Below are 16,934 nucleotides of genomic sequence, written 5' to 3' on the forward strand. Positions count from 1 at the left end.
TCCCCCCAGCAGCCCCCCCCCTAATACGTACCCAAGCCTGATCTCGATCCAGCAATGTGCATGTAGAGGGGCAGCTCTCCTGTGTCTCTCCCTCCTTATTGGCTCCTGCTGCTATCAATCACATCCAGGGAGGTGGTAGCAGGGGCGGGCCGAACCCCGTTCTTTGGTTCTTATGGACACACAGAGTGGGGCTTAAGAGCAAGCATGCATGAGTGCCCTCATAGCAAGCAGCTTCATCTGGGGGCACTTGGAGAAGAGGGGCCAGGAGTGCCAGTATGGGACATGAGAAAAGGCGGACTGGGGCTGCTCAGTTCAAAAACATTTCTAAAACTAAAAAAAAAAAAAATGTTTGGCTTTACACTTTAAAGCTGCATTCCAGCCTTACATTCACTTTTGCACAGTTGTATAGGCTTCTCTCTTGTAATAAAATTGCTTATTCTGATTTCACTGCACACTGTGAGCTGCTCACAGTATGCATTAGGAGCTGCAGCAAGTCAGATAGAGCCTGCCTGCCTCATTTCCAAGCTCAAGAACTTCTAACATCATGTACCCCCCCCCCCCCCCAGCCCATCGCTTTCATTTTATTGTACTATAGTTCTTTCAATCATTAAGGCTCAGTATCACATGTGGGTGTTACCTAGGGTAGTCTACATGCAAATGCAATCTGCCTTGGAATGCCCACTCCTCAAGACTGACATCTATTTTGATATTTTTATAGGGCCTCCCACAGCCAGCCCACTGCTTGCATCAGGGCTGAGGGCTCTTCAGGGGAGTAATAAAGCAGGGTGCTGTGATGTTTTCAGAAAGTTATATACAGCACCCTCTGGACCCTCCCACCAGCCGTGATCTGCCTGTATTACATAGAAACCCAATGATGACATCACTGAGTCTATAATAAAGTATGTAATGAAAATAAATATTTTTTTTTTTAAATGTCATTAGCGTGTTGATGATTTGGGAATAGAGGAATCAAGGAAAGAAAAATATATGCAGCTTAAACTACATCTTTAAAGTAATTCTAAAGGTTATTTCTTTTTAATTATAATAAAAAAAGAGGTTTATACAATATTGCACAAAGTGGTGCCTTATCTCCTCTGGAGTCCTTTGCCAGTGCCGTCCTCTCATTCTTCCTATGGGTGCCCCCATAGCAAGCCCTGTGTTATGGGGGTATCCATGCAGGAGTACACCCGAGCCGGGCTGTGTGCATCTATAGACACACAACATGGCTTGCCCACGCCCCATTTCCTCCTTACAGGATTTGGCTGACAACAGCAGGTGCCAACGGCATATAATATGTCTACCACATGGAGAAATGAGACAGACCATAGAGATGAATCACACATAAAGAAAGATGAAGGTGAAGAAAGTTAAACTCTAAGAACAGTGCGTTAGCTTGTGCAAGTATGAACAGTGGAAAATTCTCTGGGCTTTGCGCATCAATGTCTTCTTATAAGGGAAGTTCATGCCTATGCTTTTTGCTACTGTGTGGGAAGGGGGTGTAAAGAAAAGTCATTTTTGCTGCAGGTTGTGGTTTCCTGAGAAAAATGCACCTTCTATTGGGATGAATGGTAACACATATCAAACGCATCAAAACGCATGTAAATTGTGCTTAAAACATACTGCATCAAACACACAGAGGTGTGATTGTAGCCTAAGAAGTGGAATTATTTTTCTTCAGCCCCAAACTGATTCAAACCTGTAGGGAAAGTCTTGCTCTGATAGTAAAAGTAACTAGAGTTCTTAATAAGAACTCATTGATACATAACACCCTTTGAGTGCTGAAAGATGGACATTAGTGAAGACACTGTGGGGTCGTTTTACTATAGATGTTATTGTCACTCTTGCTGACAAACACCCATATATGTGCAGGGAATATAAAAAATAGGAAAAGTTAATGAAAAGACTATGTCTTATCATAATATCATGGCAAATATAAAACATTTCTGTGCATACGTATATGATAGTTATTGAAACATACCTGCAATGTTTAGGCCTATCTTGACTTCATTAGAAGCTGTGCTGAAGGATTTAGAACCGTCGCACTGTGAAGAACAAGCGAAAAAAAAAAGTCATTAACTGTTGACTGGATGACATGTCTGATATTTTAATTGTAAATTGATAATCATGATGTGTTTCTAGATTTTTATTTTAGAAAAATAGCATTGCATTTATAACTGTCAGTACCAGCATCTATTCATACACGCATATAGGCATGGTTTTCACAACATAAAATTTTAAGATTGGAAAAAATACATTCATACGTGTGTGTGGGAATATATGCCGGTGCATTCCTGTATGCAAAAATACACTGCAGCTGTGGCTCTTGAGCACCACAACAATTAATGTATTTTACACTGTATGCCCATATGCTGTACCTAATTGCTGTGCCACAGAGGCCTAAAACAGGGTTGTGTTGGCTTACTATATACTGTAGGCTCCATATGTTCATTTTTGCTGACTAGGAGCAGACCCCTGCTTACTGAACCCAGAGGTCCCTTTCCCTTATGTGCAAAAACAGGATCCTTATTCTGTATTTTGGTTCAGTCCTTCCATTCATATATATTTACCCATACCATAGATCATTATAAAATGCTGTATGGCTATACAAACTAGGAGATCAAGAATAATGTTCTTGTCCCATGAACAAAATTAAAGCGGAGTTCCGGGCACAGATCTCATTTTTTGCTGAACATACCCCGGGACAGTCAGGGCTAGCACATTCCACAATGGCTAGCCTCTGATCTGTCCCGGTTCGCACTTACCTGCAAGAAGAAATACTTACTTTGAAAATTTCTTCCACAGCGTTTCCATCTCTCTTGTGGGCAGCTGAAGCCGGCGCGGTCCTCTTCGGTGTCTTCTTCCGCATCTTCTTCTCCCAGAATGCGCCGCACCGGCCCCTCTCGTCACTTCCGGTGCGGCGCCGCATTCCTAAACAGCTTCTGGGCATGCCCAGAAGCTGTTTAGCAGGGGAATGCGGCGTCGCCCGGAAGTGACGTGCGGGGCCAGTGCCGTCGCATTGATTCCTGGGAGCGATGACGTTCAGCTCCCAGGAATCATCGCGAGGCAGGAAGTGACGGGGTGAGCCGCGGCGCTGGAGGAGGAAGTACCCTGAGGTGAGTATTTACGATCTTCGATTACAAGGTGAGTGTACAAAAAAAAAAAAAAATAACTATCCAATTCCTTTTCAGGTTATGTGTAGCTAGCGGAGGGGCACAAAAAAAAAATACCGATTTTGTGCCCGGAACTCCGCTTTAAATGAAACTCTGGCTATCATGTGCTAGAAAATACTTATCAACCAAGCAATATAAGATCTAACTAATAAAGGAGAAGTACAGCCATAGGTTGTTTGGCTGTACTTCTATAAATTACAGGAGTGCAGTTCATTCTGCACTCCTGTAACCCGTTTTCAGCAGAAGGCGGGCTAAAGCCTGCTGTCAGCTGACGTAATAGAGCCGGTCCAGGCTCGGGAAAGATCACAACCATATGGTTTGGATCTGCCCACATGCCTGGACTGGCACCCAGCTCAGTCTTTCAGCTCCCACCCCTCCACAGCCCAGCAATCCAGTGAGTGCGGGACGCATTACGCCCAAAAAAGTACAAGAGCTTCTTTGGAGCGTATTGCGTCCCGCAATTTTTTTTGCGCGATGTTACCGCGATTTGGCAGGCGGAAATCGCGGCAACATCGCTCAGCATTTGGGGGGCTATTGCAAATCAACGGGCAACGCACAGGCGTCCCGCGATTTGCAATAATCTCCGGATCGCGGGCGGAACCGCGGCGGTTCTGCCCGCGATCCATACGCTGACATGTGAACGGAGCCTTACCGCGATTTTCAGGCGTTTTTTTCAGGCGTTTTTCATTGACATCTATCAAAAACGCTGGTAATCAGCCCAAAAAGAAGCTCATGTACTTTTTTCAGCTACAGGCGTTTTGCAAAACGCTCAGATGTGAACAGGGGCCATTTAAATGAATGGGGTTTTACTTGTTGGGCGTTTTGGAACTTTTTTTGGGGCGTTTTTGGAGCTGAAAAACACTCAAAAACGCCCAGGTGTGAATGGAGCCTTAAGTGCAAGTAAACTCCCAACATTAAATTTTACCTATAGGTAAGCCTATAAAAAGGCTTACCTATAGGTAGTGTAAATATCTCCAAAACGTGGGCTGTTTAAGAAATACTTACTGTACATTCAGCCAGTGACATCACTGGTGCATGCGCTCTGAAGGAACGGCCACCTGTGCTGTTTCTTCAGAGCCCCGTGCCGTGAACAGCGACTCCCGCATGCATGCAAAGGAGTGATGTTATCGCAGCTCCGCCAGTCACAGACCGGAGTCCACGAACCCGGAAGCAAGACGGAAGATGTGAAGATGGAAGCTGCCTCCAGCGATGCAATGTCAAGGCTTTGTTTTCATGTAAAGGCCCGTACACACGTACCGATCGTCGGCTGAAAAGCGTCGGCCGACGACCGATCTGCCGATTGTAGGCTTGTTAGTATGATGTCTCCGACAGCCGTCAGCGCACATTCGGCCGAAAAGAATCTGTCTTGCAAGCATTAAAATTTTTGTATGCCGACACCAGAGCGGCCGATTGTTCGCCAGTCAGTACAGATTTCGGCCGACAGACCGCAGATTTGCAAGACTGGGCATGCTCAGAAAAGAAAAAACACAGGGAAAGTTAACCATTACATGACATCACTTCTGCAGTCGGCTGTAGTCGGCGGACAAAATTCTTGTGCAGTCTTTGCACTTTTCAACGGACACCGACAGCCCGGGGACAAAAGACGGCCGATCGTTCGCCGACGATCGGTACGTGTGTACGGGGCTTTAGTTTCACACAATGTGCTAGCATGCGATGCATGCTAGCACATTATGGCTTTACCCAGCAGGTAAGGAAAAAAATAAATCCTCCAGCAGTTTACAACTGCTTTAACTGCATGAATGGTACATCGGTGGAAAAACAAACTGCAGACACCCCCAGCACTGGTTTTTTAGGAAGTAATGTGGGAAAAGGGGGGCTTATAGCCCCCCCCTTTTCTTATGGGATGGCGGAAGGGGGGATATTAGGTTCAAGTGACTCATCAATTATTAACTAGTTCCCGCCCGCGCTATAGCCGAAAGACGGCTACAGTGCGGGCTCTAACTTCCGGGAGGCCGTCTTTAAATGGCCTCCCAGTAACAGGCTCCCCGCGCGCTCCCGCACGCGCGCATCAGGGAAAATCTGTGTCGGCCGTGTCCCTTGGACACAGCCAATCACAGATCGTGGTGAATGGCCAATCACAGCGGCCATTTGCCACGCAATCGGAACATCCAATGAGAGATGATCTCAAATGAAAACATATGAGATCATCTCTCATTGCCGGCTCTCCTTCCTCACACAGAGACTGCGTGTGAGGAAGAGGAGAGCCGATCAGCGGTAAGGGGACACAGAGAAATGTAATCAGGGCACTGATCACCAGTGCCCTGATTACACAAGAGGGAAATAAAATGCCATCAGTGCCCACAGTGCCCGCCATCAGTGCCCACAATCAGTGCCCATAGTGCTGCCAGTCAGTGCCCATCAGTGCCTGCTCATCTAGGCACTGATGGGCACTGACTAGCAGCACTATGGACACTGAGTGTGGGCACTGATGGTGCTGCTCATCAGTGCTGCCCATCAGTGCTCATCAGTGCCACCCGTCAGTGTCCATCAGTGCCACTCGTCAGTGTCCATCAGTGCCACCTCTCAGTGCCCAGCAGTGCCACCTCTCAGTGCCCAGCAGTGCCACCTATCAGTGCTCATCAGTGCCGCCTATCAGTGCTCATCAGTGCGGCATATTGGTACCTCCTCATCAGTGCCACCTCATCAGTGCCCATAAGTGCCACCTCATCAGTGCCCATTAGTGCCACCTCATCAGTGCCCATCAGTGCAGCCTATCAGTGCCCATCAGTGCCACCTCATCAGCGCACATCAGTGAAGGAGAAAAATGTATTTATTTTCAAAACTTACTCAAAGAAGAACTTTTTTTTTTTCAAAATTTTCTGTCTTTTTTCTTTTTTTTTTGTAAGAAATAAAAAACACAGAGGTGATTAAATACCACCAAAAGAAAGCTCTATTTGTTTGAAAAAAATGATAAAAATGTCATATGGGTGCAGTGTAGCATGACCGCGCAATTGTCATTCAAAGCGTGAGAGCGCTGAAAGCTGAAAATTGGCCTGGGCAAAAAGGGGGTGAAAGTGCCCAGTAGGCAAGTGGTTAAGATTAGATATAGGTAATTCATTATTAGAGATTCTAAGGTATTAGTTAACTGAACTCCCTAGCTAGGTCAGCTACTTCTTTCCCGCTTTTTTATTCCCGCTTTTTAGTAACTTGGGAGTTTTAGTCAGGTTACTGGGTAGATTTTGCTTACCTCTATTTTTGTAAGCAAATAGGAGTCTTTCTGATCCCGCTTCCCGCCCCCAAAGCCCGCTCAGACCAGCTTTTGGGGCTATATATTCAGCTCTCACGCCTGGAGAATTCCATCTTTTCTTGGAAATCTTCATATCCTAATTTTCCCCTCCCTCCCCTTGTTTGTCGTGGCCATAATTATTATGTGGTAAGGTCACCTCTATGTTTGAGGGGGACGATGTTATTCTCTGTTTAATGGGTGAATTATTTTAAAATATGTTGTTTGGTTATTACTGCCGAGTTGTGATGACTAAGTTGTTTTGTTATGTAATTCACTGTGTTATGTTTATTTATTATTAAACCAGTAATAAACGGCCGTGGCCTTATTTTGCCAAAAGCTCAAGTGTCTGTTGTGCCTAATTTTTTAATTTGGTATTAATGTTATTTAGGTAAATATTATAAGTATAGCATCCTTCTTGCCATCCCATAATAGCTGTGTTTCCCACAATGATCATCAGCCATAGTGTATGCATGTTGCTCCTAGCCAGTAGATAATCTAGACTCTCATCTAATGCCTATGGACACCTTGAGTAATGCTTCATTGCTGCCATACAACCTCAGTCTCTTTTCAGAGAAAATGTATTGATAACTTACCGCAGAACATGCTTCAGTGGTGTTGACACACAAACGTACATCACAGAAAAGGTATACATTGGCCTGATTTTGAAACTGAAATGAGCTTATGCTGAAAGATGCTTCTAATGTTTTGCCATTTTGTAACACAGCCGTGGAAACAGCTCCCTGGGGACAGCTGTAAATAAGAAAAAAAAAAAAAGGATTTTTTTGGTTACGCTGCTGACCAAACTGGCCGGTTTTAGCATGACTTAGGAAAATTAAATATTACTTTTCATAACTAAGCTTTGATTTTGCCCTAATTTTAAATCAGCGATGATCTTAGTGAACCATTTCATTTCTTTGAATTTCATAGAAATATACAATCATGGAGCACTTCAGTGTGCTATGTACAGTATATAGCAGGGATCCTCAAACTACGGCCTTCCATCTGTTGTGGAACTACACGTCCCATGAAGCATTGTAAAGCTCTGACATTCACAGACATGACTAGGCATGATGGGATTTGTAGTTCCTGAACAGCTGGAGGGTCATAGTTTGAAGACCCCTGGTATATAGCATACAGGCTCAGGTCCTATACCCCTTTAAACCCTTCCCTGACTTGTGTTTTGCCTCCTGTTGGTCTGACATTATCCACAATCAGCACAAGGAGACTGGCAGAGAACACACAGCAGGTCCTACGATGTGACAATGCCCTTCCAGGCCCACATGAAATCTCACAGGGAACTCAAATGGATGCTAAGACAATTGCTTTCATTTTTGACACTCTAAAAGGGCCAAAATTATTGATTTTGTGGGTGGCTATCTTTAAATCTGCAATGTAGATTAAGGCACATTGTGATTCATTCAACTGAGATTTTCTGTAAAATGTTGCTTCTACAAGTGAAGAAGATAATGCTGGTCGGAAACACTTGGGTCACTTATACTGATTCCAGCTAAATCAGAAAGATGTTTGCAAAGCTATTTTATTCTTAAGTTTTAACGGCTATTTTTGTATTTAACACTCTGTGGTATGAAGTTCTGGGTCTTTACTTTTCATTCATTTTTATGGTTGCAGAAGAAAAGCAAACTTACCCATTTTTTATGAGAGAAAAAGCATTTACACCAGTACGATTATCTGTAGGACTTGCAACACATGACTCTATCCGGAGAACATACTGACTTCCATCAGCGCCTGTCACAAACATTCCCACATAGATGATTGTTCCAACAACCACTTCTTCATTATTTTCATATGGTACTGAAAATGCTGAACCTTTATAAGCAGCCATGGTAACGGGATATGATCCAGTCCCATTGACTCCAGACAGGAATACCGTTCTGAGAAGACAAACACATGTTCAGGTAACAAAACCAATAACAATTGAAATCACAATTTATTTCCTAATAAATAGCAATAGCTTTCAAACACCAATGTCAGCCTTAAAATAGCTTCATTTTAATGCATTAAAGAGGTTGTAAACTCGTTTGAGTTTTTTTTTTTTTTTTTTACACCCTGCAAAAGAAAGACATAATGAGCTAGTATGCATCGCATATTAGCTCATTATGCAATACTTACCTCAGAACGAGCCCCCGCCGTGCCGCTCACTCACCTCTATGACGGGCGACATGTCTAGTCGCCCGTCTTCCGGGATCGCGGCATCCGGCCATCTGATTGGCCGGAGCCGCGGTGACGTCACTCCCGCGCACGCGCGCTAGAGCCGACAGTCACGGCACGGGGCTCTGAAGGAACGGCACGATCGGCCGTTCCTTCAGAGCGCATGCGCCAGTGACGTCACTGGCGACATGTAAGGTAAATATCTCCTAAACGGTACATGTTTAGGAGATATTTACAGTACCTATAGGTAAGCCTTATCATAGGCTTACCTATAGGTACAAGTTGTAGAGGAGGGTTTACTTCCTCTTTAAGAAAAGCAAGAGATAGCCAGGCCAGTTTCTGTGGCCAAACCGCAGCACATGTGTACCCGCTACTTCCATGTGGTAAACCCGCGGTATCCCTTAGACTATCTATTCGTTTTCATGTTTTCAAAAAGCACACCAAAGATGAAGCATGCAGGACTTTTGGTGTGATTTCAGAAAATGCACCAAAAATGCACAGCATAATAGAAAGTCTATGGGGAAACACGGGTTAACCACACAAAAGACACAGGTACACTCACACTGTGGCCAATGTGCCACATGCGTGCCAATGTAAAACCAGCCTAAAAATGCAGTAAAATTATTTGGTTTGAGAGTAATTATTGTGATTTGTATATTTTTATATATATACTATATTACCAAAAGTATTGAGACGCCTGCCTTTACACGCACATGAACTTTAATGACATCCCAGCCTTAGCCCATAGGATTCATTATTGAGTTGGCCCACCCTTTGCAGCTATAACAACTTCAACACTTCTGGGAAGGCTGTCCACAAGGTTTAGGAGTGTGTCAATGGGAATTGTTTTCCATAAGCGCATTTGTGAGGTCAGGCACTGATGTGGACGAGAAGACCTGGCTTGTAGCCTTCGCTCTGTTTCATCCCAAAGGTGTTCTATCAGGTTGAGGTAAGAACTCTGTGCAGGCCAGTCAAGCTCCTCCACCCCAAACTTTCTCATCTATGTCTTTAACCACTTTACCACCGGAGGATTTTGCTGTCTTACGTCTGGGCCACTTTTTGCGATTCGGCACTGCGTGATTTTAACTGACAATTGCGCGGTCGTGCGACGCTGTACCCAAACTAAATTTATGTCCTTTTTTTTCCTACAAACGGAGCTTTCTTTTGGTGGTATTTGATCACCTGTGCGATTTTTACTTTTTGCACTATAAACAAAAAAACGTAAATTTTGAAAAAATAACAATATTTTTCACATTTTTTTATATGAAATTCCCCCCCAAAAAAATGTAAAAATCAAAATTTTTTTTAATTTTTGGCCAATTTGTTTTCTGCTACATATGTTTGGTAAAAAAAAAAATCGCAATAAGTGTATTTTGATTGGTTTGCGCAAAAGTGATTGCGTTTACTAACTAAGGGAAAGATTTCTGTCATTTTTGGTGTTTTTTTTTAACGAGTAATGGCGGCAATCTGCGATTTTTTTTGCGGGACTGCGACATTGGGGCGGACAGATCGGACCCTTGACTCTTTTGACACTTTTGGGGCTACCAGTGACATTACTGCAGTAATCAGTGCTATACATATGCACTGTTACTGTAAAAATGACACTGGCAGAGAAGGGGTTAACTTTTATTGGTGATCAAGGGGTTAATGTATGCCTGGTGCTTACTGACATGTGTGGGGGGAGGGGACTGAGTGACAAGGACAGATCGCAGGTTCAGCTATGCTGAACCCTGCAATCTGACCCTGCCTGTCACTTAGGAGATCCGCCCGCTTTGTTTACACAAGCAGGCGGATCTCCACACTAGATCCCCGACGATCGGGGAAGAGCGGCGCCGCTCCTCCCCTGGCCCGACTCCCGCTGTGACCGCCGAGAGAGGGGAATGTCTGGTGATGTAGGTCTACGTCGCCAGACGTTATCGAGCCACTTTGCCGCAGTACAGCTCTAGTGAGCAGTGCGGAAGGGGTTAAGGACCATGTTTGTTCACAAGTGTGCAGTTATGTTGGAACAGGAAGGGGTCACCCCTAAACTGTTTCCACAAAGTTCACTGCAACTAAGGGGCCAACCCCAACCCCTAAAAAACAAGCCCACACCATACCCCCCCTCCCCCCTTCACAAAATAATTCGGACTAGTGCACAAAGCAAGGTCCATAAAGACATGGATGAGCAAATTTGGGGTGGAGGAACTTCACTGGCCTGCACAGAGTCCTGACCTCAACCCGATAGAACACCTTTTGGGATGAATTAGAGCGGAGACTGCGAGCCAGGCCTTCTCATCCAGCATCAGTACCTGATCTCACAAATGCGCTTCTGGAAGAATGGTCAAACATCTCCCTGGACTGATCATTGACTGAGCCAAGAAGAAAGTGTTAATCTGTGATTGCCAGTGCTGCTAACGGTAACCCAGGGGGACCAGAGAGTGTATTATCCAGCAGTCCTCAAGGGGGCAGTGCTACACTGATATGTAGACAAGAAGTAAAAGAGGTGTCATTGGGACAGGACTATACATGTTCCAACCTTCCCCAGATTGTTGTTGTTCCTGGAGTTTTCCCATGATAATTTGTTCCTGTGACACTGTCACCATAACAGGGGATACAGTATAAAGAAATCTCACCAGTGGGGTCACAGACAGCAATAAAAACTTTGACAGTGGCCTTAAAGTGTAAGTTCACCTTTACAGAAAACATGAGACACAACCCCCCAGCCCCCACTGCACTGCATTAGCCCGGTGACACAATCTTGATGTTTGAAAAATGCACTGATTTTTCTCTTCTTTCCCTAGGGATGCATCAGAGTGGTTTTGATTGTCCAGTGCAGTCACATGCCAGCTCTGACCAATCAGAACTGCTCTCATCCATCCCGGCATTTCTAAGGGAAAAAAAGAGGAAAAATTTAATTTTTCAAATTCCAGGACAGCTAAACTGGGCATTTGACATTCAACATCTACATTGATATCTTTCAGTTATGGTAATGTCAATGCTATCCTTTGATCCTACCCTGCGAGTGTCTAAGCCCCCTAACCCCAGCCATATAATGACTCATCATTTTTCTGATTGAATTGAAGCGGATTGTATCATCCCAGGCCAGGAAGTACTGTACATGGTGACCCTGGGTGATGGCTGAACAAAGATGGCACTCCAAAGATAAAAGCAGATAAATCTATTGTCAGGGTGAGAACGGTGATCCCTGTGATGGATAACAAATCCCTCAAAATGTTAGGCTCTTTTCACATGGTCCGCTGTCCTGTGCGGTCTGTTCTCTGCTCAGTGGGGGATCGACCCGCCGATCCCCGCTGAGCAGGTGGGTGACAGCTCCGTCTCCACTCTGTGTGCGGAGAGGGAGGTGTCAGTGCCCCGCTGCTCTCTATGGGGAAATCGGATGAGAACGGACCGCCTGTCCCATCCAATCCCATCCCCTGGACGGATAGAAAATAGGGTTTCCATCCGTCCGGATTTTATGGACAGGATCGGAATCGGATAGCAGCGGCTGTCAGCGGACATGTCACCGCTGACATCAGCTGCTCCATAGGGATGCATGGAGAATCCGATCAGGTCCGCCTCAAAAAACTGACAGGCGGATCTGATCGGATCGTTCATGTGAAGGGGGCCTTACACTCACTGATTACTTTGCATGCATTTGAACATGATAAGAAAAAAAAAAATCTAAGGCTTGGTCTGCACTAACACCATATAGAACAAAATATCAGGCTCCATTCACACCTGAGCGTATTGTTTTCAGGCATTTTGCAGGTGTTTGGAGGCAGGCTTTGACATCTAACAAAAACGTTTGTTATCTGCCAAAAAAAGAAGTTCATGTACTTTTTTGAGCTTCAGACAACAAAACGCTCAGATGTGAACAGGGGCCATTGAAATTAATAGGATTTTGATTGTTGGGCGTTTGAGACTTCAGAGATGAGCGTTTTATGAGCTAAAAAACACTCAGGTGTGAACAGGGCCTTATACTCATGGATCCACAAAACTCTAGGCTGTGTATAAATAGTATTTATGTTTAAATGGTATAAATATCATAAACCTGTTAATGGAAGAGAGAGGTTAGTGAAGAACAGATATGTTAGTAACTTTACTCTATATTTTTTCTTACTGTTGGGTTATATTTCCAGGCAGTTTCAGACTTGTTTGCATATTCCGTTTGTAGGTACAGGTAAAGTTAAAGCTGATATTATTAAATCTGATGATGGGGGTATCCGGGGTTCCAATGTAAAGGGAGTTGGAAATGTAAATATAGGAGTCATCGTACTGTGGAAAGAGGAGAATGCTGTCAAAGTGTTGTAAGCAAACAGAAACAAGTTAAACATTTTATTTCATAAATTTATTCTGCCTCTGTAAAGTAATTAACAATGAAAAAACAGCTTTGAAATATAGAAGGGGCCACTTCCTAATTGATGGCCTAATGGAAATGAAGTCTGTTAAATGTTGAGCCCAACAATCGACAGGCTCCCCCTAGCAAAAAATGGATTCCACTGCACTTGAATGGACCAGTTGGGGTCGAAGGAGGGGGTGGGAGTGGGACTATGTAGCACCCAGTGGCACCAAAGATAAGATCTTCATGGATAATAGATCAGTTAGTGAAAAACTTAGGGGGCTTTCTGGGGGGAGAGGGGACCTGCATTTTAAGTATTAATGTACTAAAAGTACAGTTATCCCTTAAAACCTATCACTAGCCCAAATTATAGAATGGAAAAGAGTTTAAGTGGTTCTAAAAGCAAACATTTTTTTACCTTCATGCATTCTAGGTTTGAAGGTAAAAAAGCCCCCCCCCCCCCTATACTTACCTGAGCCCAATCTTGATCCAGTGATGTGCACAAGAGCAGAAACACTTTTGGCTCTCTGCCTCCTCATTGGCCCCTCAATCACAGCAAGTGAGGAGGAAGAGAAGGCCAGGAGCAAGCTGTGCTCTGTGTCTTATGGATCCACAGATCGGAGCTAGGGAGCGGGCACGCATGAGTGCCAACATAGCAATCAGCTTGCTTTGGGGGCAGTCGGTGGGGGGGGAAGCCAAGCACGCTGGTGGGGAACCCAAGAAAAGTAGGATCAGTAATTCTCTGTGAAAAACCATTACACAGAGCAGGTAAATAACATTTTAACCTATACAATCACTTTAAGTGCTGGTTTACACTAGTGTGATGCCAGGCATTGCATGTGATTTGCACCGCATTGCTTTGCAAATCACAGGCGATGTATGTGTGATGCAATTTCAGCCATACAAAATGTATGGCTGAAATAGCATCGCATTCGTACCAAAATGGTGCAGAGCCCTTTTTTGGTTCGCACTGGAATCGGATCGCATTGGGTGTTCACACTATGCGATCCGATTCCTGCACCATTTCACAGTTTGCACTGCGATCCAATCTGGGGGTATCATTAACTTTACATTGACAACCTCCAGAGATTCACAGATCTCAGTGTGAACCATTGTGCAATTCTGGTGCGATGCGGGAACCGGCACTGATTTATAGGGTTTCCCGCATTGCACCAGTTTGAACTGGGACTAAGATTTCTCTCAGTGACCCCCATTGAGAAGATCTTCTCTCACTTACTGTACCTATCACTGTGATGCTTATAAAATAAATCTTTCCAATAGGGATGCAGGCAGCTGGAAACAAAAAGAGCTGACAGAGGCCTAACTCTTCCCTGGTCTATCCTAAGGCCACATGGTGTGAGAAATCCATGTTCTGTGTGCGTTTCCAGCTCCGCATTTAAAACACACTGAATTATACTGATCTGAGCAGCAAATCGCACACCCAAACACCCCAAAGGCAGATCACAAATGCAGTGCACTTGTCTGCATCGGATCGCATGGTGTCGCAGTATCATGTGATCTAGTGGAGGGCGTTTTTGAAAAGTAGTGAAATCAGTGCGATTTCAGTAATTTCGCCAAATCACACAGGAATCACACAAGAATGTTCAGGTTTGAACTGGCCCTAAATGAGATGAAAAGTTTGGGCTGGAGTTTGACCTTAGGCTATCTTTTCAGGAAAAATTAAAGCAAATTTCTAAGGGTCTCAATCTGACAACACAAGAGCTGCTAAAATTAATGAACAAACAATTCAATAGTGTGCTACCGTCATTGTGTTTCCACACCAATCAGGTGTTGCTTGGGCCATGAACAAAATCACTCTCTTGCCATCGACGATGTTTTCATCAGGAAAATTGCAGTACACTGATGAATTCCTCAGATGAATTGTGGAAGAGTCGTAGCCGAGTGTTTGTAGCTCACATTGCTTGATTTCGACTGTCATTGCATTGTTTTCACAGACGACCGTAGGCTGAAAATTACTACGTGCTGAAAAAATTCAATAAAAGAGTAATATAAATCAATCAATCAGTGGGCAATGCACACAAAGACTGTTGTTTTGCAGATGGACATCGATCCACTCCTTACTATTCACTACTGATTACAGAAATTTCATCCATTGGGCCCAGTGCCCTAACAAACAGAAGGGATTCCTAAATCCCAACCGAACCCTCATTATTTCTCTAATGAAGTCAGGCTGTACATACAGTAATAAATATGGGGATCTTTTACCTGTTTTCTGAAAAAAAAAAAAAAAAATGCAAAAAAATGTATCAAACAAGCAAAGTATTATCTGAATATGAAAAAATATAATAATTTCAATGTTCCAAGAGTACAAATCCTGATATAAGGTATGAATGGAAAGTACAGGTATGAGTATAGCAAATAGTCATGTAGAAGTCTGCAGTATATGATCCCAGCTGCCTGGAATATGATGAGCAATTCTGTAAGATGGAGCGTCTTCTACCTTTATATTTAATTGCTGCAACAAGGGATAAATATCGTGTATTGGTGGCCAGAAGGAAAGTTGGCTCGTAGTTCTCTCACACAAATCAGGAGCTCATATCCCTCTTCCCCAGACACTACTCCAATCAACAGTACTCTCTCCCTGAGTAGCATTGCTGATTGGTCAGTGTTTGGTGGTGGGGGTGGGGCATGTCAGACCACTGAAGAGACAGATCACTGCCTTGTGTTAGGGAGTTGCAGTCCGACTCTCTTATTGGCTGGCAGCGCTGGGTACTTTATTCCTTGCTGCAGCACCTTACTGTTAAAGAAATAAACAATCCCCATCTTTATTACTGTATGAGGACACTGCATTACAGTAATACATAGCGAGGGTTCAATTGCAGCTTTCTATTCAACACTGATAATCTATTCATACCATGTTGATTTGAACTCGGTTATAAAGAAATGCAAGCTCATCCCTATTATCCATCCAGTTCTGAGATTTACACAGCTCTTCCACTCAGTACACACCTATCTGGCAGAGCAGGGAACCTGATTTTTCACACACAGGTCTTATCCCTCCCCAGTCTGTGATTGAACATTGATAGAAAAAGCTACACACTGATAAGATCATCTCTCTGTCACTCTGATCTCTCCTTCATGTAACATGCTTCTTTCCCTGCAATACAGATGATTGGCTCCTTGTCCAATGTTTCTCCCATCTGACCTTTAGTGCCGGTGTAACGTCAGAATTCCATACCTCGTTAGAATTCCATACCCTCATCACTTCCGGTCTGAAACAGCTGAGCAGCGCAGCAGTGCGCATGCTCAGAGCCCCGGAGACGTAATTGAACAGCAAAGAAGTTCAGAAGTGCGCATGCTCAGAGGGTATGATATTATCACGGCAGTGTGTGTAATTTTATACTTGCGGCGGTAATATTAAAACAGTTCGGCTGCAACATCAATCATCTCCTCTCCTATCCCTGTGACTTGCCTGATCTCCCCTAATAAATATAAAAGGGGCGGCGGGTTTATGAACTGTAAATGACGGAGATCTCGGCTCCGTGATCCGCTTTTATATTTATTAGCCGAGATTAGGGAAGTGAGAGGGGAAGGAGCGGAGATGATTCATGGTGCAGAGGAGCTGTTTTAATGTAACAGCGGCAAGTGTAACTGCCGTGAGAAATCCATACCCTCCGTAGGTGCACCGGAAGTGACGAGGGTATGGTTTTCTCACGGGTATGGTTTTTTCACGGAACACCGGTTCACACTATAGAGATGTCAGCCATCATGTTTCACACCACACTGCTCTGCAAATCAAGTGCGATGTCTGTGCGATGCAAACTAAGCAATACAGATTGTATGGCTGAATTTGCATCGCATTCAGACCAAAGTCGCGCAGGACCCTTTTTTAGTCCTGCAAACAACACTATCCTATATCAATACCATTTTGTCTGTAAGGTTCTTGCCAAAATAACCTGAAACCATAAAAATGAAAATTGCAGAGATTTACACAATATGGGGGTACAGCCCCACAGAGGTATAAGACAGAGGTTAATGATATGGCAAGTTCAACAGGTATATGGTAAAA

The 16,934-nt window shown here is 44.0% G+C and overlaps 1 protein-coding gene across 1 annotated transcript in view; it reads right to left on the bottom strand.

The window, feature by feature from the left end:
• LOC309548085 (uncharacterized protein) overlaps positions 1-16,934 on the bottom strand; it is a 108,810-nt gene that overhangs the window by 67,103 nt on the left and 24,773 nt on the right. The window contains exons 5-9 of the mRNA XM_082248049.1: positions 14,667-14,887; positions 12,686-12,840; positions 8,064-8,309; positions 7,011-7,167; positions 1,979-2,042 (exon numbers count right to left, since the gene is read on the bottom strand). Coding sequence (XP_082104175.1) covers positions 1,979-2,042; positions 7,011-7,167; positions 8,064-8,309; positions 12,686-12,840; positions 14,667-14,887 — 843 coding nt within the window. The remainder of the gene's footprint in view (positions 1-1,978; positions 2,043-7,010; positions 7,168-8,063; positions 8,310-12,685; positions 12,841-14,666; positions 14,888-16,934) is intronic.

The sequence above is a fragment of the Pelophylax lessonae genome, assembly GCF_965119305.1.
Source record: "Pelophylax lessonae genome assembly, chromosome: 2".
Lineage (NCBI taxonomy): Eukaryota > Metazoa > Chordata > Amphibia > Anura > Ranidae > Pelophylax > Pelophylax lessonae.